The sequence below is a fragment of the Mytilus edulis genome, chromosome 6, assembly GCF_963676685.1.
Source record: "Mytilus edulis chromosome 6, xbMytEdul2.2, whole genome shotgun sequence".
NCBI lineage: Eukaryota > Metazoa > Mollusca > Bivalvia > Mytilida > Mytilidae > Mytilus > Mytilus edulis.
In genome coordinates this window covers 73320464-73342212 of record NC_092349.1, presented here as the reverse complement: position 1 = coordinate 73342212, position 21749 = coordinate 73320464, and the positions used below count along the sequence as shown (strand labels likewise).

General features: G+C 32.5%; 1 protein-coding gene across 4 annotated transcripts in view; it reads right to left on the bottom strand.

Annotated features, from left to right (window-relative positions):
• Window positions 1-2950: 2950 nt before the first annotated feature.
• The window catches only part of LOC139528375 (carbonic anhydrase 1-like), a 115745-nt gene continuing 96946 nt past the window's right edge, over window positions 2951-21749 (bottom strand). For 2 of the 4 annotated variants that reach the window (XM_071324336.1, XM_071324334.1), the window contains exons 2-9: window positions 16487-16560; window positions 15522-15554; window positions 14535-14705; window positions 12807-12955; window positions 9118-9210; window positions 6758-6821; window positions 5073-5227; window positions 2951-3185 (exon numbers count right to left, since the gene is read on the bottom strand). In XM_071324336.1, the coding sequence (XP_071180437.1) occupies window positions 3063-3185; window positions 5073-5227; window positions 6758-6821; window positions 9118-9210; window positions 12807-12955; window positions 14535-14705; window positions 15522-15554; window positions 16487-16553 (855 nt within the window). In that variant the 5' untranslated portion in view covers window positions 16554-16560 and the 3' untranslated portion in view covers window positions 2951-3062. Of the gene's footprint in view, window positions 3186-5072; window positions 5228-6757; window positions 6822-9117; window positions 9211-12806; window positions 12956-14534; window positions 14706-15521; window positions 15555-16486; window positions 16561-20956; window positions 21159-21749 lie in introns of those variants that run through there. The other 2 variants (XM_071324335.1, XM_071324337.1) reach the window with 2 other exon arrangements.

Below are 21749 nucleotides of genomic sequence, written 5' to 3'. Positions count from 1 at the left end.
TAAGAAAACACTAACAATGAGAATGCTTGAAGAAGAGTACCCTTCAGAAACCTGGGTAAGAGTATATACATATGGGTCAGCCATAAATGCCACAGCAAAAGGAGCTGACAAATACATTAAGTACCCCAATGGAGATCAACAATCAGAGGGAATACCAACAGACCTACATTGTTCAAACTACAAATCTGAAGAAGCCCTTACTCATGCTGCACACTCATTCAAAAACAAAATTTGAAGAACAACAAGCAATCTCAACTCCAACAAGCTTCATACAACATGAAAAGTCTGACAACTGTACTTCAGTGGATCCCTTCACACTGTGAAGACAGGACACAACAGACTCAACCAACATCTACACAAAATCATGAAAGTTGTTCCATCTCCATTGTGTCCTTGTGGAGAAGCAGAGCAGAATACGGCACACCTCTTAAAGTCATGCAAGATCCATCAGGCATGGAGAGATAAGATATTGCACCCAGAAACACCACTCAAAGAGAAGCTGCATGGACCAGTGGATGCCCTACAGAAGACCACCAGATTTGAGGAGATTGGTATCCAAGTGTAAAGGCGAAGTGGCCCCAGTAGCAATTCTAAAGGTATAATAGAAATTGGTATGAATGACAATCAGGAAGACACTGACAATGAAACACCAATCGTACATGCCAGGAAGCGTGCGCTGTCTGGCCAAAAGATCAAAGCTTTAAAATATGTTGCCAAGAAAACGAAAAAGAAATTATCCCAAATTATTGTGGGGATAATGTGATTATACCAATTCCTTATTATGATCGTGCCCCAACTAATTCTCGAATTATCGTAGGAGTAAACATTGAATGTGTATAATTGGAGTACCACATTGGAAAAGCTGTAGGAATTAGTTTTAACAGCATACTTGTCGAGAAAACAAATTAAAATAGTTAAAGACGCATCTTTCTTTGCAGCAATGGTTCCTGAGCTTCAACTTTTGCTAAGTGACGCAGTTTCAAAGTTTAAAAAATTGGTGGTCAGGGGTTTTAATCATGTAAATTTTAAATGTAATTGCAAAAAAACAAAAGATGTTGAGCTATTCCCGGTGCCATAATTCACTCATATGCTCAAACTATTTATTTTGTATTTGTAAATAAGATTTATTGTGTGGTCATTGATAAAAAAAGATGGGGTTTTTTTTATAACAAAGTCCATACTATAAATAATTGTACAAGCTATAAGTGAATTAATCAGTCTTCCAGCCTAACCACTACTGTCATGACTTGTAAAATTGCTTTCAGGTGTGTACAATTCTTCTCTACCAAGACAAAATCAAACAAAAAGTTTTAGAAAAATTTAAGCTACGGGCTTGTGGACTTAAAAAGTTTATCGTAAAAGCTGTAACTTTAGTCAAATCTGTACAAATTGTAATATGCACAATCACTTTTTGTACGTATTTTATACCCCTACATTGACAACAACGCTTAATAAGTAAACTGCATATTTCGTTATAAAATATGAAGTTTATTGTGTTGTTGTCAATGTAGCGGTATTTAATTTTTTTATCTGACCACCCTGCATATCATCTGGTATCCACTTAAGGGAACTCTACCAGCACAAAACATAGGTGTCGGTTCAGAAGCTCTTTATTTAAATTGTATATTTGTACAAATTACGGTTTGTACAAAGTCATTTGTATATTTTTTATGAACAAATTATGATTTGTAAAAAATAAAAGCTTGTACACAACATAAATATATAATTGCACTTGTATTTTCACTTTTGCCTATTAATGCATGATGGTTATTTTATTCATTTTACATTTTAATTAAACCTTTACATTATTATATATTTGATGAAATGAAATGACGACAAATATAGTTAGTAGAAGTTATTCAAAGATATCAAAATGTGATAATTTGAAAACATTTTGTGGTCAATCCAATGTGATTTTGGAACCATGATAAAATGATTTTAAAGACAGGCAGAACAATATGTGCGGTCGATGGAAGTCTTTGTCAGTCTTCACATCACTAACATTTCTAAAAAATGTAGTAAAATATGCTACCAATTGTGTTTTTTCCCCTTCTATTTAGCCGAAGTATACTTGAATTTTGTTGATAGTTTGTATGTATTCAGATCTCTTTGAACACCATGTCACATAGTGTTCAAAGAGATCTGAATATATACAAACTTGTGAAAAACTGATATATAAAGCATTCATAATTTCAGGTATGCTTTCAACGAAGATTGATAAATGTGTGAAAAATACGTAAAAGCGACGAAAAATAGTATTCTTTTAATTCAAATTACGATTATTCGATAAAATAATTTATTAGTGCTTTGGACACTTTCATTTTAAAATGCAAATAATAGGGTTTGTCGTATTTGTTTTGATGTCAACATATTTGTTAAAAATTACCATTTTCAGTATGACGACGTCACGGCGTTGTTATTATTGATGTTTTGACGTGGGTTTTTTTTCCTCTACAAACTGAGACTTTTTGACTTTGGAGTTTTAATTCTCCGATGGTATCACCAGCCCAGTAGTCAGCATTATGTGCTGACATGAATTATCATTGATATGGTCATATTCATAAATTAACTGTTTATTAAACTTTTAAATTTTTGAAATACTAGGGCTTTTCTACCTCAGGAATGGATTATCTTGGCTGTATTTTTGCAAGACTTTTCGGAATTTTGGTCCTTCAACTTCGTACTTTGTTTGGCCTTTTTATTTTTTTTTATTCAAGCGTCACTGATGAGTCTTTTGCAGACGAAATGCACGTCTGACGTAATTACAAAATTTAATCCTGGTATCTCTGATGAGTTTATTTGTACTACCTTTATACTTCCTAGAATACAAATCAAAATGAAATGTATGAAACAGATCTATAATAAATGCAACACGACGTTATGTTAATTTTTGTGTTTAAGTTTTTTTTTTTAACTTGTTAATTTGTATAAAAAAAAAAGCGAAACAAAATGTATATGGATAATATTTCTTTTAAAATTGTACAACAAAACATAACAATAATCTCACAAAAAAGTCATAGATTTATAAATTAACCTAATGTCTTCTATTATGTGCTGGTAATTTAGTTGAATAACACATTTGTAGTGACTTTTCTACCATTTAATGGTTGTGGATTTCTATAGTTGTTTATAAGATCTTCTGACCCTGGATAATGTGTTCTTCCAAGACTACGAAACTGGTCCAACTACAAAAAAAGAAAAAGAAATAAAGAAACAAAATAAGAAAAAAATTAACTGAATGATATAAATTGATCAAATTTATCGTATACACAATATCAGGTCAAAAGTTTTTCATCGATCCGATGGAAATTTTCCTATTATTTTATATAAAAGCACACTTTTTTTATCATATATTGTCTAACGCTAACTTGAGCTCAGATTTAATGTTAATGGAATTTGTATGGTTAAACTCGTACATATGTTAAGATTTTTATGGTTATAATGAAATATTTTCAGAATATGTCATTTCTGAGAAATCATTTCTTGTATTTTTTTCTTATGTCGTCCCATGATTTGTGTCTGCAGAAATTCATATTTGTCTCTAAAAACAAATTATTTTTTCTTAAACATTGATCATAGATATGTCTCATGAGGATTGCATTTAACTGCAGACATTTTATCATTTAACATGTTTAACGAAAAAAAAATCATTCAATTCGGACAAATATTATTTTCCTTAGAAGATTTATCAAAAATGTGTTTTCAAATGAAATAATAAAGTGATTTACGAAAGGTGAAACACTTTTGACCTGAAACTGTATAACAGAATGCAACTTAAAAAAAAATCGTAAAAGCAAATTTAATTCATAACCTAGTTTAACAGATAAAACATGAGGTCTCAAATTACTATGTTTTTTGCACTTTATTGTCTATTTATAACTATAAATAACAAGGACTATCATTTATAATAAAAAACCAGTTTTATATTAAAGGAATACACAATACTTTGTTTAAACAGATTTGACCCCTTTAATATTTATAAATTCTTAACTTAATATTAATTTTACTGACCTGCTGACAAGATTGTAAAAATTTCAAGAAATTTGAACCATACAATTTATAGGAATAACTTCATTAGATTTATAGCAGTTTGATGAAAATTACAAAAAAACGAACTCCAAGGAAAATTCTGAACGAAAAGTCACTAAGCAAATGGATAGCAAAAGTCATATTCCTGTCGCGATACAGGCATTTTCTCAAGTAGAAAATGGAGGTTTAAACCTGGTTTTATGGCTAGCTAAACCGATCACTTGTATAACAGTTGCATCAATTCCCATTACGTTGACAACAATTGACAGACACTTTAAGTTATTTTGAAAAAGAATGTGTCCCAAGTACACGGATGGCCCATCCGCATAATCATTTTCTATGTTCAGTGGACCGTTGAAAATGGGATAAAATCTCTAATTTGCCATTCAAATTAGAAAGATCATATCATATTGAACATGTTTACTAAGTTTCAAGTTGATTGGACTTCAACTTCATCAAAAACTACCACGACCAAAACTTTAACCTGAAGCAAAACAGACGTACGGACGAATGAACGAACAGACGGACGCACAGACCAGAAAACATAACGCCCATAAATGGGGCATAAAAATGAGCAACTTGAATTCTCCTTACTTATAGTACTTGATTAAAACAGTCAGCTGATTGTTTAAAGTGATAACTCTCTTATGTGTTCTGTACAACCTTAAAGATTAGACAAAAGAGTAAAAGACTTTCGTTGTGTGTTTTAGAATGGATACGAATGGATATTTCGAATTAACATGAAATAAACCAAAAACAGATCAATAAACAAAACTTAATGCCAGATGCTTTTAATATTATCTATCATTTTCATCGACATACATGTATCTCATATGTCTCCTTTGTTCAAGGTTTTTATTGACATACATGTATCTCATATGTCTCTTTTATTCAAGGTTTTTATTGACATACATGTATCTCATATGTCTCTTTTATTCAAGGTTTTTATTGACATACATGTATCTCATGTCTCTTATATTCAATTTTTTATTGACATACATGTATGTCATATGTCTCTTTTATTCAAGGGTTTTATTACGTACCTGATATTGTGAAATATAGATGCGATGTACAAATACACTCCAAATGACGCTCTGATAACATGGTGGTGTTGTCAGACTACCAGCATATCTTAGATAGTCTGAAGTTTGTGGGAATAAATCTGACAAACTCAATGCTTTTATTATGACACTATTAGCTGAAATACAATAAATATATATTTTTTGTAAATATTTTAATAAGATCTTTATTTTTTGGTTATAAAAAAAAAAAAAAAATAGGCAATGTTTTAAATATTAATACATTTCAATTGTATTTTTTAATTGGATATTTTTTTTATTTTTTTTTTGTGTGTAAAAATCTATTCTTTTCAAGTTTATACTATTTAACGTGTTTACTGACTGGTAATTTCCTTTCTCAGCACATTAGGGTGATATGAAAAATTATCAATACAGACAAAGGGCTCACTTGCCGTTGTCAATGAAATAACAACGTCGGCATAGGTAAAATAGCAATAAACATATCATCATTGGTCATCTCAATTCGATTGCTTTTCTCACTTCCACGGTACCGGCTCAAGCGAGGAAATCAATCTCGTTGAGATGACCAACAATAATCTATAAATCTTACGCATTTACATTGACCCTCGTCACCTTTGATTAGAGATATCACCATGATATGAAGTCTTTGCTCGGTCATTTCTTTTGGAAAATTATTATTAAAGGAATAAAAACTTAACATCTCGGACCACTGCTGCATAAAATATGTCTTGTGACAGATAATAAGGGAGAAGAAGTGTTGAGAATACCGATATGTCATTTATTTGATCGAATTCTCAACAAATATCCCATTCCTCTCAATAATCCGCGCATTTTCACTGAGCTTTTCCTTGGTCAATAATGACATTGATAAGCAATGGAAAACAGTTGTTTCTAAAATGCAGAATATAAAAATGCACCCGATTAATTGATTATCTGAGTTTCTGCATATTTAAATTGTAAAATATCAGTTATTTGACACAATATGAAGACTTTTTGACATCGTTCGCTGTGCTCACTCGATAAAAAGCATCATATATTGACACCTAGCTGAAAATTGATTTTCTCGTGTCAGCCAGCACGGCGAAAGTGGAAAAAGCAATCGAGTTAAGATGGCCAATGGTTATCTGTTTATCGCTATTTATCCTATGACGACGTTATTTTCATTGACAACGGCACGTGCGCCCTTAGTTTCACTATACTGTGCTTAGAAAGGAAATCATCAGTCAGTAAGATCAAAGTACAAATTTCTTAAAATAGCGAAAATGTAAAGTATCAGCTGATTGACACAATATGAAGTCTTTTTGACCTCGTTATTTGTGCTCATTCGACAAAACGCTTCATACTGTTACAATGTACTCGCAGATGACATTTTATAATATCAATTTGCAAACATTCTGATAATCGGTACTTATTAGACACAAACATAACAAATTTGACGAGGAATTGTTTATCCTTCAAGACAGAAGTACACATCGATGGCTACTTCTCTTTCACAATGTTTCAGTTTTCTTAAAAATATTTGTTATCATTTTATTGTTGGTCTTTTTTATCTTTTCTTTTTAGTATCTCTCGTTGTAGTGTTTTTGTGTGTACGGAAAATGTATGTGTATATTTACTACTGTGTATATATGCATATTGAAAATCATGTATGTTTATTTTTAAATCTAATATGGCTAAAGGGTACTTACCTTTACGTTTAATGTTTCTAAGATTACGTATAATGGATTCAAATTCATCATTGTAGTCGCCAACCTAAGTTACAAAAAGCAAAAAGGAATAATAAACAACAAGAATGTTTCCATAGTACACTGATGCCCAACTTGCAATATCATTTTTAGCTCACCGTCGTCCGTCGTCGTTAACTTTTACAAAAATCTTCTCCTCTGAAACTACTGGGCCAAATTAAACCAAACTTGGCCACAATCATCATTGGGGTATCTAGTTTAAAAAATGTGTGGCGTGACCCGGCCAACCAACCAAGATGGCCGCCATGGCTAAAAATAGAACATAGGGGTAAAATGCAGTTTTTGGCTTATAACTCAAAAACCAAAGCATTTAGAGCAAATCTGACATGGGGCGTAAAATGTTTATCAGGTCAAGATCTATCCGTCCTGAAATTTTCAGATGAATCAGACAACCTGTTGTTGGGTTGCTGCCCCTGAATTGGTAATTTTAAGGAAATTTTGCTGTTTTTAGTTATTATCTTGAATATTATTATAGATAGAGATAAACTGTAAACAGCAATAATGTTCAGCAAAGTAAGATTTACAAACAAGTCAGCATGACCAAAATGGTCAGTTGATCCCTGAAGGAGTTATTGCCCTTTATAGTCAATTTTTAACCATTTTTTCGTAAATCTTAGTAATCTTTTACAAAAATCTTCTTCTCTGAAACTACTGGGCCAAATTACGATAAACTTGGCCACAATCATCATTGGGTAACTTGTTTAAAAAATGTGTGGCGTGACCTGGCCAATCAACCAAAATGGCTGCCAGGCTAATAATAGAACATAGGGGTAAAATGCAGTTTTTGGCTTATAACTCAAAAACCGAAGCAAAAAGAGAAAATCTGACAGGGTATAATTGTTTATCAGGTCAAGATCTATCTGCCCTGATGTTTTCACATGGATCGGACAACCCGTTGTTAGGTTACTGTCCTGAATTGGTAATTTTAAGGAAATTTTGCCTTTTTTTGTTATTATCTTGAATATTATTATAGATAAAGATAAACTGTATATAGCAATAACGTTCAGCAAAATAAGATCTACAAACAAGTTTTACATGACCAAAATAGTCAATTGACCCCTTAAGGAGTTATTGCCCTTTATAGTTAATTTTTAACATTTTTCATAAATTTTTGTAAATTTTTAGAAAATATTTTCCACTGTAATTACTGGGCCAAGTTCATTATAGATAGAGATAATTGTAGCAACAAGAATGTTCAGTAAAGTAAGATCTACAAACACATCACTATCACCAAAACACAATTATGTCATGAATTTATCCGTGTCCATTGTTTAATATGCACAAGACCAAGGTGAGCGACACAGGCTCTTTAGAGCCTCTAGTCTTTGTTCAGTGGACTGAGAAATTGGGATAAAAACTCTGGCATGAAAATTAGAAAGATCATATCATAGGGAACATGTGTATTAAGCTTCAAGCTGATTTGTCTTTAACTTCAATCAAAAACTACCTTGGCATAAAACTTTAACCTGAAGCTGGACTGACGGACGAACGGACCCACAGACCGAAAAAAATAATGCCCATAAATGGGAAATAACAGATAGTGCATTAATACAAATTTGATAGTGATGGCGATAATATTTGGACGCAACGTACCACTGTTAGAAAAATTCCGAATGAATAGTGAATTTGAGAAAATATATATATTAATTTAGAACATTACATTTAGTGCCAGTCTTTGTAAGAATCAGACAATTTAGAAGAATTTCAAAACATGGCCGAAAAAATAAGCTGACCAAACTAGCATGTTTTGAAGTTACTCTCTTCCTGCTAAGAAATGTTAGAACTTCTGTTTCTACGGTAATTCAAGAAATCCTAAGATATTTTTGGTTGGAATGATATCAAATGCCAGTGCCTGTTCCTCTGAAATGGTCATCCTATTGTATTTTAAACAAATCATCTCTTGAAATACCAGAACTGGAAAAGGAAACGATTGTTATAATTCTTTTTAACTTGAATTAATGTAAACTTAAGCGGGTTTTTGTTTGTCGTGATTCACCATTGGCACTTTATAATTCTAAGGACGGCTACCGGCAGCTTGGAAGTAAACTCGTCGTTTAGTACGATTTATGAAGATCTAAATTCAATGAACATGTCTGCTAATCCATGTAAATCATTGAAATTCCGTATTATTTATCAAGATAACAGATTATTTTCTGCTCGCACAGGTTTTTGTTATTGGATCACGTAGAAAGTCTGGAAAATATGGAAATATTTCTTATTTCTTATTCTGAACACGATAACTTAAGGTTGTAAACTGTCGTCTTCGAGATAAATGATAATTAACCTTTGACCTTTTCACTTACGTCTATGAAAAATCCCAAGACTGCTAATCCGTTTGTGACATTCATGGCGTCGGTGACAGTTTGAAACCTGTCAGAGTGCATCACAACGTGCATCTAAAATAGAATAAAATATAATTACTTCTATTTCTACAATGGTTCAGTGAATTTTCCAAAAATAATACATTAAACATAAAAAAAAAAAAGATCGTCGACACACTTCAAGCCGTTCAAGCGAAGAATATATTGATAGGACATTTTAGCGAGAGAAAATAATCGAATGTTTGAGCGATAAAGTATAACCCAATTTACAACCAGATTGGTAACACATTTTAGCGAAAAGTGAAGTAAGCCTTTGTCCATTTTAACGACAGAAAATATTTACAGTAGAATGATAATTTTATATAATTTTAAAACAACAAAACCTTAAAAAAAATTAATCATATCCATTAAAATACAACAGTAAAATTTAATGTAATTCTATTTAACTCCAATGTCGATTCTGTTCTAGCTTTGAATCTATATCCTGGCAGCGAACGTACATGCTATACGCTTGTACAATACTGTTCATGAAATTGCGATGAAAACTTTCCTTTCTCTTTATCTTGCCTAGGTTAAGGTGCAGCTTCACTCATACTTTTTGTTTTGATATATAATTTGCTGTTTTTAATTGAAGCCTCAATTAAAGAGCATTAGTGAGCGCGCTCACATACCCCACGTCCCCACATTGTCATTGGAGAAATTGAATAAGTGTAAGAAAAAGAAATTGAATCATAAATTCCTGTCAATATGCACATCTACATAGTATGTCCTTATTATCTACAAATGAAATTAAGTTGTGTGGTTTCAGATGAGTTGCGATGACAAACTTTTGCAGTAGTACATTAAAGCAAATAAGTACAAAGGGGCGCAACTCCTAGAAAAAAATGAATCGTAATTTCCTGTCGATATGCACATCTACATATTATGTCCTTATTATCTAAAAAGGTTTCGTGAAATACTGTTGTGTGGTTTCAGAGGAGTTGCGATGACAAACTGTTGCAGTAGTACATTAAAGCAAATAAGTTCAAAGGGGCGCAACTCCTAGAAAAAAAAATGAATCGTAATTTCCTGTCGATATGCACATCTACATATTATGTCCTTATTATCTAAAAAGGTTTCGTGAAATACTTTTGTGTGGTTTCAGAGGAGTTGCGATGACAAACTGTTGCAGTGGTACATTAAAGCAAATAAGTTCAAAGGAGCGTAACTCCTAGAAAAAATATTGAATCGTAATTTCCTGTCGATATGTACATCTACATATTATGTCCTTATTATCTAAAAAGGTTTCGTGAAATTCTGTTGTGTGGTTTGAGAGGTCAGGAGTTGCGATGACAAGAAACAGGACTGACGGACGGACGGGTTAAACACATTATACCCTCCGGAACTTCGTTGCGTTGGGTATAATTACTTATCACTAGTGTTGTCAAACCGTACACTTTTGCCTATTCGGTTACTCGGATAATCGTTCGATCGATTAACCGGTTAACCGGTAGTTTGAGTTGGTGCTTGTAGTACCCTACACTTAGATATAAGATGTGGTATGATAGTCAATTTGACAACCTTTCATTTAAGTCATAAATTTACGCTTTTAGAATTGAAGTTTGTCCTCTGGGATTATAAGGCTTGTCTGTGAGGATTTCTGGCGAAATTTGACTTTTAATAACCAACTTCACCGTATCAACAAAAGCGTTTGTACCAACTTCAGATTGAAAAATAAAAAAAAAGACTTTTTGATCTCTTAGAATTGAATATGTCTGAAACTGATTATTCTTTCTTTTTCACTTGTTGTCTCCGAAAATGATGTGGAGTGTTTCAGTTTTGATTAATTATAAAAAAGAAGATGTGGTATGATTGCCAATGAGAAAATTCTCCACAAGAGATTAAAATGACACAGAAATTAACAACTATAGGTCACTGTACGGCCTGTTTCTGTACTTTGTGATAAGTTATCACGGTTTTAGTATGGTGAGAACATGTATTTTCCAAACAGGTAAGTTTTCGTTAAAACTGGCCATCGTAAATACAAGTGAACGGATTAATCATGCTCTAAAATAGGCTACAAAACGTTCAAATGTTGTTTAAAATTTTCTCTAGAATGCCCTGCGCCTCTACGACCAACAAGAAAAACTACTTAGTCTAGATTAGTATTTGCATTTTGCACACTATACAAATTGATAGCGATGATTTTTAAGAAAATAGACAAAATAATAATTATTATCCGATTCCCTTTACATTTTATACAAGGATTTTGCTATTTTTCAAGTTTTATTTTGCTTCAACTTTAAGCAACATCGTCGTTTATGTACGAGCGTCTCTGTTTAAATTGCTCATTTGATAAAGTTGAGGATGAGCTGTATTTTATGTCCACTTTATAATATGAATAGAGAACTTTTTTCACTGATAAATTTCTTGTTTTATTTATAAAAATAAACTAAATCTCCAAATTTTAATGGCTCTTGACACTAGAAATTGTATTTCTTATGGAAAAACTGGGCTGTAATATTGGAGAGTATTTTGAATTAACGAGATCAGGTCTGAATTTTGATATATATGATATAAGAAGATGTGGTATGAGTGCCAATAAGACAACTCTCTCATCTAAGTCACAAGTCGTAAGAGTATATATATATAGTCAAGTAGATAATTTGAGAACGAAAACATATAATGTAATTTTATTATTTAATTGTGCATTCATAATATATATTGTTGGTGGCTCTAATTCTGACCAATGCTAATATACTATATATATACATTTACATGTACACTGACACTGTGAAGTTCATTGTTGTAACTATCAATTATGTCAATCAATTGTACCTGATTGTATGCCCTTTGTGGGTTGATTTGGGAAATATAAATATTAAATATTCTATTCTATATTCTATATAACACACGTTATGTTCTTCTCATATATATGTTATGATGGTATGATACTAAACCCCTAACGGGAAGGATTGTGCCTGATATTCATATGATGACGACATAATATTTCAATCAGTTTAATTAAAGTCTTGAGCTGGCATGTCAGTTAACTGCTAGTATAGTCTGTTATTATTTATGTAATATTGTCATTTTGTTAATTTTCTTTGGCAACATCTTCTGACATCAGACTCGGACTTCTCTTGAACTGAATTTTAATGTGCGTATTGTTATGCGTTTACTTTTCTACATTAACTATCTAGAGGTATAGGGGAGGGTTGAGATCTCATAAACATGTTTAACCCCGCCGCATTTTGCGCCTGTCCCAAGTCAGGAGCCTCTAGCCTTTGTTAGTCTTGTATTAATTTTAATTTTAGTTTCTTGTGAACAATTTGGAGTTTAGTATGGCGTTCATTATCACTGAGCTAGTATATATATATATGTTTGGGGGCCAGCTGAAGGACGCCACCGGGTGCGGGAATTTCTCGCTGCATTGAAGACCTGTTGCCAGTTGGTGACCTTCTGCTATTGTCTGTTCTATGGTCGGGTTGTTGTCTCTTTGACACATTCCCCATTTCCATTCTCAATTTTATCTGTTATATCATTTTTAGAAAAAAACAATCTATAAATACGAGATGTAACACAACAATTTGACCTACACAGATATAAAAAGGGGAGGCTTAAGATGTAGACTAGATTGTAGTACATTGTTCATTTTTTAAAATATAAAAACCTTAATGCAAATGATATACCTCAATTGGAAAATGTCTGCCATTTATTGCATGTTCTGATCCGCGATTGTTTACTGATCCCCAATGAAAATGGAATTGAGCTACGGTATATGGCCCTGGAAGGCTGCCTCCAGTAACCCTTAGCCTTTTGTCTGATAGATGGACTTCAACTGCAAGATATAGAAATATATTATAACGCTGTTATTAAATGTACGCAAATGTAACCATTCCCATCCCCATAATCCCCCTAAAAATTAAAAAGAAAAGCTTAAAACAGAATGCTGAAATTTTTAATCAACAACTAAGCAATTGAGCACTGAGATTACACCGAGTTTTTTGGTGGTGTTCCGTTCTCAGTAATGTATATAGTTTTACAACGTAAATTAAAGCCATGTATCGTTGTCAGTTTATTCAACGACTTATTGTGTTTCCCCCAGTTTTAGTTTGTAACCCGGATTTGTTTTCTCTAAATCGATTTATGACTTTCGAACAGCAATATACTACTGTTGCCTTTATTTATGTGTGTGAATGTCACTTTGGTAGCCTAAAATTGCTGTATTCTTACTTAATAGGTCCTCTCTTTCCAAAAATATTAAAAGTTTTCTTGATGAAAAAAAATAAACGACTATGAAAAAAGTGATGTGTGTGCCAGTCCCTGTAACAAAACCTAGATATGGTTGTCAAGGGCCGGGATTAAAAAAAAATCAAATCAAACGCAACTTTTTTGGACAATATTCGACAGAATTAATTCATGTGAAGGGCGTTGGAGATTTCTCAACTAAACCGTAGTCAGTTTAGACACACATGTCCTTTGTTCGTTTTACTTAACACAAGGCAAGACACATACTGCACAAGAATTCAAATCCCGTATGCATATACGAAGGACGCCTCCGCGTGCTGGAGTTTCTCGCTGCATTGAAAACCCAGTGGTGCCTTCGGCTGTTGTTTGCTCTATGGTCGGGTTGTTGTCTCTTTGACACATTCCCCATTTCCATTCTCAATTTTATCGCGTCTGGTCTGTGTTTTCGATAGTTGTTTTTTCTGCTTTGTAACGAACTGATATGACTTTAGGGTCAACTCCTTTTCACAACTGATTATTATTGTTTGTTCTTATGTTGTATTGTCACACGATTGTCTCATGTTAGGGATTGGTTTAGCATTAGCAAAATAATTTAACAACGCCACATTCACCATGGTTATCGTTTGTTGTTGTATATATCTTATTTCACGGTTTTCGTTCATTGTTTCGAACATTCACCAGCCTATTATCAGGCCGTTAATTTTCTCGTTTGAATTGTTTTACATTTGTCATCTGGGGATCATTAAAGCTGACTATGCTGTTTGTGGTTTGCTCATCGTTGAAGGCCGCACAGTGACTTTTAGTTGTTAACTTCAAAGTTATGTCGTAGAGTTGTCTTACTAGCAATATATCACATCTTTTTTCATGTATAGGTAGAAAAACAACATATCACTATTGTAATCTAAATATGATAAAAGAAAATTGGGTGCGGCAAACTCAGAGTTCTCGATAAGTGGTGGTCCTAAGGATTTGACCACCACATCTTTGGAAAGACCAAAACAATTTTGGTAAATTGCAAAAGAAATGATAGTGAGGACCTGCATATTTTCTTCAAGGATCACGAGACAAAAAAAAAGATTTCAATAATTTTAGAAACTATATGTATAGCTCGTAAACAACTAAAAGTGCATGTTTCGGAGTTTGATACACTGCAATCTTTTTGTATTTACCAGAATGGCCGTTATTTTCGAATTTCGCCCTGTATTCGTCTACTTTATCTAGGTCACTTAAATTAAATTCCTTCAAATTTCTATCATATACAACATCCTGGGTTCGTATGTCTATTGGAGACTGGCGTCTGCCTTTGCATGTTGAAAACAATTCTCCCCATCTCTTTGGCCCTGAAGAAGAATAAAACAATATACATGAATACCAAGACTGAATACACATGAACTTTTTTACATTTATATTTGTCTTTCTGCATCAGATACGAAGAGGGTTGTAAGAGTTTTAAATTTCCCACTCCTAGAACATCGTCCATTGGTGCCTGTTGCAGCTAAATAATCATTTATATTTATACATTTCCAGCGAAATATTTTAAAATCAAGCGAGAAAAAAAAGAAGAAAAGTTTGTCAGATCTCTGGAGTCGCAACTCTTAATTACTTTTTTATTTAACATATAATAGCCTGTATGACTTTATTTCAATAGTTAAAGTTTATTATATGAATGACATGTAAAATACTGAATGTTGTATCAATTATATATGTTATGTGTATATGCCCCCCATGGGGACCTAATTTGGAAAATAAAACTGATCTTATCTTACAGTATGTACATGTAATAGGCAACATCTTTTTTTTAGGATAAACACTTTTTAAATGTCGGGCATTAAAACTGTAGTCTGACTGTCTCCGTTCAAACAGTTGAAGGCAATAACGATAGAAAAAAAATCTTGATAACTCTCATAATTTGTTACAGAGAGTTACCCATATTTTTTTTTTATCATTTGTGCCTTCAACTGTTATAATGGAGACTATCAAATAACGAGATGAAATAAATAAGAAAAAGAATTGTCCTAGTACAGTGCCCTGAAAGTTATGAAGCTTTTTTAAAAATATCTTCTTATTTTTCATATAAATGCATAGCAAAAGAAAAATAAGAAATCGAATAAGCAGTATCAAGATAATATGGTAGAACAAACAATTTCAAAACTTACCAACTCCGTGATGATATCCCCATGACGATTGTACTGTAATGAAAGTTTTATATAAATTATTACAATGATAACTTTACTTATTTCAATTAAGAATGAATTGCATAGTATAGTGACCATATAAGGCCAAATAAAAAAATATGTGTGGTTCCAGTTACCCTACATACCCTACTTGTTAGTCTTAATAATAGCCTACCCTTAATTCTAACAAACATTTTTTTGGCATTTTTCATTTAGTACTGTTAAAGTCAGAAAGTTTCACCAATAGACTCAATTAAAAAATAAACATAAATTAAAGTTAAAAACAATCCCTACCTACATACCCTAATTTATATGCAACTGGAACCACACATACTATTTTATTTGGCCTAACAAATTGATGTCTAAATCCAACCACGGGAATCTCAATATGTGTACACCATTATTCATGTATATAGGTTATGGGTTCCTTAAACTTGTTTCATAAAATGACATTGGTCCCAGGATAAGCTATAAAAAGTCCAAAGTAAAGAAACTGTTTTATCAATAAAAAAATAAAGGTTAAAAGTACCTCTTTAATAGACACATTACACCAGTTCCAGGTTAGGAAGAGGGGATGGTTGGAATCCCGTTTAACCCCCCCCCCCCCCCTCCCCGCCCCGCATTCTTTATGTAGCCTTGCCTGTCCCAAGTCATGAGCCTGTAAATCAGTGATTGTCATTTGTTGCTGTGTTACATATTTGTTTTTTGTTCATTTTTTGTACATTAAATAGGCCGTTAGTTTTCTGGTTTGAAATGTTAAATACATTTGTGATTTCGGGACCTTTTATAGCGGACTAAGCAGTGTGTGCTTTGCTCATTGTCCAAGGCCATACAGTGACCTATATAATTGGTAATTTCTGTGCCATTTGATCTATTGTGATCGTCGTCTCATTGGCAATCATACCACATCTTCTCTTTTATACATTTTACATCATTTTTTAACTTACCGAACCCGCTGGTACTTTGGATGACTATCAGCAATAAATAAACAACACATGAAGATTCCAGCAACATTTGTATCCTTTGAATGAAAGGCATGGTATATATTAAAACAAAGAAAACTTAAAGCGAGTGTCTTATATAATGTTAGTTTTAATGCGCAATTCATTATATAATCACTTGTTTAGCCCTAGAAAACAAACAGCTGCGTAAAATGAAAGCGAATTATGCAATTTTACATATTTTAAATTAAAAAAAACTTTAAAAATAAATGGATTTTAAAAACAAATTCATCTTCCTTGTCATAATGAACTTTATAAAGACTAAACAGTTAATAATGGAATGTCGTCGGTGAAATAGTCGGTACGTTAGGAATTGAACGCAACATCCTTGAATTTTCAAGCTTAACACTAATCAGATACATTCCCTTTGTTAATGATAAAAAAAAACAAATTCCGAAGACTATGATAAATTGATTGATTGGCGTTTGCTCAACGTCCAGTGGCAAATTATATTTCATGCATTTTCATAACGATCCAATGACAATGGCATGTTTCGTTGCATCACACATTTTAAGACGCATCTTTTTTATATTCAGTTTAGTTCACACATATTCCGTGTATCTTCAAACTTACATGGTTTGGTTTAGAATATATGCAAATTATCTTGAAAATAACAATCAATGAATTCTGCTTTTTATTAATATGGATTAACTATACAGTGTGTTTGGTTGTACACTATCAGTACATAATCTGTCCAGTTCTTTACTCAAGTCTGCAAGTTTAGAGACACATTTTGTTTATTTTGATCTAGAGAAAAGGATTTTTCTTGCAAATTCCAACATTTTTTTCAATTCAACGGACCCATATAAGTGGAGATAACTCTTTTAAAATAATAAAACTTTTATAGTGGAATTTTAATGAAACTCAAATGTTTTACTTATAGCAAGAATAAGAGTTGATGTAGGGTCGTTAAGATTTAATCTTTGAAATAAAAAATATATATCATACTTATTTTTATAAATTTATAGAAAAATACATGGTAAAATCTGTATTTGTTAAGTATAAGAAAATTTTATCTGAAGAAATATTTAGTGATGATCAACCTTTTAATAAAGCAGTAAAAAATGCTTACATGGTACGTAGCTCCTGATTCCGAACGCACCTTTGTCGCTTACTACTTGGACATGATTGTATTTAAAGAATACACGGAAAATTGGAAAGGAAAACATGAATGGAATAGCCAATCGTCACTACATGTTATAGTAAATAAATGGTCAGCTTACATCGAAATAACCACAACATTTATATACAAATAATTATAATATCGTTAATTATGAGGTCAGTACATTAATGTCATAGGCAATTTTTTTTTCGAGGCTACTTCTGATATATATGTAGTTATTTTTCACCTTTATTTACAAAACAACTCTCTGTATAAGAAAGAAAGTCACAGTGTTCATATGTTTTATTATTAAATAATACGATTTAAACAACCATATTGCTTTTCGGCCCGGTCAAATATTTCCAATACGGACTGGCAATGAATCCTGAATTACATGTAAACATAACTTATACTAGTATTGTGCATGTAATTTATTGCCAGTCCGTATATTGGAAATATTGGCCCTATATTCACATCATTCCGTATTGAAAATATTGGCCCTGTTTTCACATCATTGCCAGTCCGTATTGGAAATATTGGCCCTATATTCACATTTGATGTATGTTATACAGCATTCAGAACAAGTCTGTATCGAAAAAGTAAGATTATTTAATAAAAGTGTTATGAACTGGCTGTTTCTGTATTGGCACTTGTATAGATTCTCGGTCAACTGTATTGGCCCTCAAACCTACGGGTCTCGAGGCCAAAACAGCAAACCTTGAATCTATACTAGTTTGTAAATGTCGATGAAATATGGGAACCATTGATTTTTCACGTCTACGTTTATTTTATTTTCTAACTGTTTTTTTCGTTTGTTTTCGTTTTATTCTTGGCAACATTTGTGATTGCAAGACAACATTCTCTTTATCCGGTTTTATATGGATGTATATGCCTTCAATAAGTTTAATTGAGGTCTGGAGCTGGCATGTCAGTAAACTGCTAGTAGTCTGTTGTTATTTATGTATTATTGTCATTTTATTTATTTTCTTTTGTTTCATCTTCTGACATCGGACTCGGACTTCTCTTGAACTGAATTTCCAAGTCAGGAGCCTCAGGTCTTTGTTAGTCTTGTATGATTTTTAATTTTAGTTTCTTGTGTATAATTCGGAGTTTAGTATGACGTCTATTATCACTGTACTAGTATACATATTTTTTAAGGGGCCAGATGAAGGACACCTACGGGTACGGGAGTTTCTCGCTACATTAAAGACCCATTGGTGGCCTTCTGCTGTTGTCTGCTCTATGGTCGGGTTGTTGTCGCTTTGACACATTCCCCATTTCCTTTCTCAATTTTATGCGTATTGTTACATCATGATCAAACAAAAATACGGATACCACGCCGCTCAAACATTGACATTTACTCTATGTTTTACAAGGACTTTGCTTTGAAGAGGCATATGCTCAGCCCTGTGCGGTCGAATTAGGGAAGTTAAATTCCAAACATAGTGTAGAAAGCGTGTCACGCTTTCTGTACTTAGATAAGTATCAAAAGATATATCTACTGATGATCCACTTAAAGAACAATTGCAACAACTCTATGAGGGGTCCATAGGTTGTCTGTTTCAAAGCAAAATTCTGTCTTTCCAACATACTCTCATTTCCAGCAGCTACAGTAACTCTTTCTTCATCCCGATCGATCCCGATCCCTCCCTTGAAGATTCTACCAAATACGTTCTGTTTTTAACTTGGTTTTTTTTCCTGAACATGTATGAACTATTCACGATTGGACGTTAAGTATAAAACAACGATCAATCAATTGATACGGTGCTTTTTGTCCGCAATTCGCTTTTTGTCCGTTTTTGCTTTTTTGTCCGATTATTTTGCTTCTTGTCCGAAACTTTTGCTTTTTGTCCGTTGCTTTTTGTCCGTTTTGCTTTTTGTCCGATTATTTTGCTTTTTGTCCGACACTTTTGCTTTTTGTCCACTGCTTTTTGTCCGTTTTGCTTTTTGTCCGATTATTTTGCTTTTTGTCCGACACTTTTGCTTTTTTGGCCAGTGAATTTAATGGCGAATGGTCACTATGTCTAATGGCAAATGGTCACCATGTCTAATGGCGAATAACCAGTGAATCTAATGGCAAATGGTCACTATGTTTAATGGTCAGTGAATCTAATGGCAAATAGTCACCATGTCTAATGGCAATTGGTCAGTAAATCTAATGGCAAATGATCACTATGTCGGATGGCAAATTGTCAGTGAATCTAATGGCAAATGGTCAGTGGACTTAATGGCAAATGGTCACTATGTCTAATGGCAATTGGTCACCAAGTCTTGTGGCAAATGGTCAGTGAACCTAATGGCAAATGGTCAGTGGATCTAATGGTGAATGGTCACTATGTCTAATGGCAAATGGTCACTATGTCCAATGGCAAATGGCCCGTGAATCTGATGGCAAATGGTCACCATGTCTAATGGCGAATTGCCAGTGAATCTAATGACAAATGGTTACCATGTCTACTTCGTGACCAATTGCCATTAGACTTCGTCAAGTCTGTAGGGCGGAAAAAAGTAGAAGTTATTGTTATTTGTTTTCTTCACTGAAATGCACTACTTTTAATACTAATCCGTAAATGGGATAAAATGTTCGGTATATTTTTTGTATGGAATCATATATGATTGTTTGTTTTGTCTATATGCCATTTTGTTTTGAAAAAAATCCGACACATTGATTAACAACACATATATTATTCCATGTAACCCCTTAAAAAGTTTTAAGAAGTGTGTGTGTTGATGTGTAAAAGATAAAAGAAAATTGATTTCCGAAAATAAAATGATAATTGTGAACAATTTTAATATATTTTGACAAAAATATACAGTCAGTAGGAAAAGAAAAATATGAATAGAAAGTTACAGTTTTGTTTGTAATAGCAACATGATACACTTTGTTTTGCACATAACATTATATCCTCTGTAAGCTGAGAGTTGGACTTTAATGTTTATCATATTTCTCTAAAAACCCTGCGTAAATTATGTATTATTTTTTTAAAACTTGATATGTATGAAACATATTCTGCTAGTCTGTAAACCAATATTTTTTTACTTGGAACAACGACCCCAACACTTACCCCTTTTTCCAACAAAAATAAAACTATAAAACAATCAAAGTAAAGAATAAAAATAAATAATAATTAGAACTCAGCAAATATCGATCTATGCAATAGTACATAACCGATGTTTAAATTTTATACATCCTCTATTCTAATTTGACCTTTATTTTAAGAATAATTTTGATTTTATAATTATATGATCATTGAGTGCAAAGGAACAAATTTTCAAAAGTATTTAATTTTAAAAAGGAAGTAAAACTAACAAACCTTTCGGATATCTACATACAGATAATATTTACCTAACATCTTTAAAATTTCAACTTACCAACTACTGTCTGTAGGACTGTCACAAGCAAGAAAATGAAAACTCGCAGTCGTGCATCATAAACCCACGTGTGGACACGTACATTGATCAGATAAATTGACGAATTCGGGTACGTATTTGTCAATCGAAGTCAATTTAATATTATCCTTCCAATTTGAAAAAAAAGGTTTTAAAAGAATTGGCGAAACAGGTTGTGTTGTTTACGCACAAGATATATTAACAAATTGACAATAATTACACTTAAAGATTGATGATTGTATCAAAATAAAAAAAAAAAAAAAAACTTGTATGTATATTTTTTTGATATGTTATACATAATCATCAGTATTAAATTAAATGAAGTAACATGAGTTGTTGATTGTATCTTCTAATTGGTTATAGCTAGGCTATCTATATTAAAATGATACTATTGTCCATCCGTAAATATTAATTTAAACATTGTAATTACATGTCTAATATACCTTCTCATATATCTGAAATTATCATTATTTCCGAATATCGCATCTCCTTGTTTTGGCTACGTAACACATGTTTTAATTGTACTAAATACAATTATATTTCACCGATGTGATAACTTACACCGACGCATGTTGAATTTGAATAGTGTATTGCTTCTTTTTATTCGAAAAATAATTTTTGGAAGTTACACAAGTAGAATAAGGCAAAACGAAAATTTTTAATAAGTTTAAGCTTGAGAATATTGTTTGAAATTGAAAAATTCCATGCAGTTTTCCA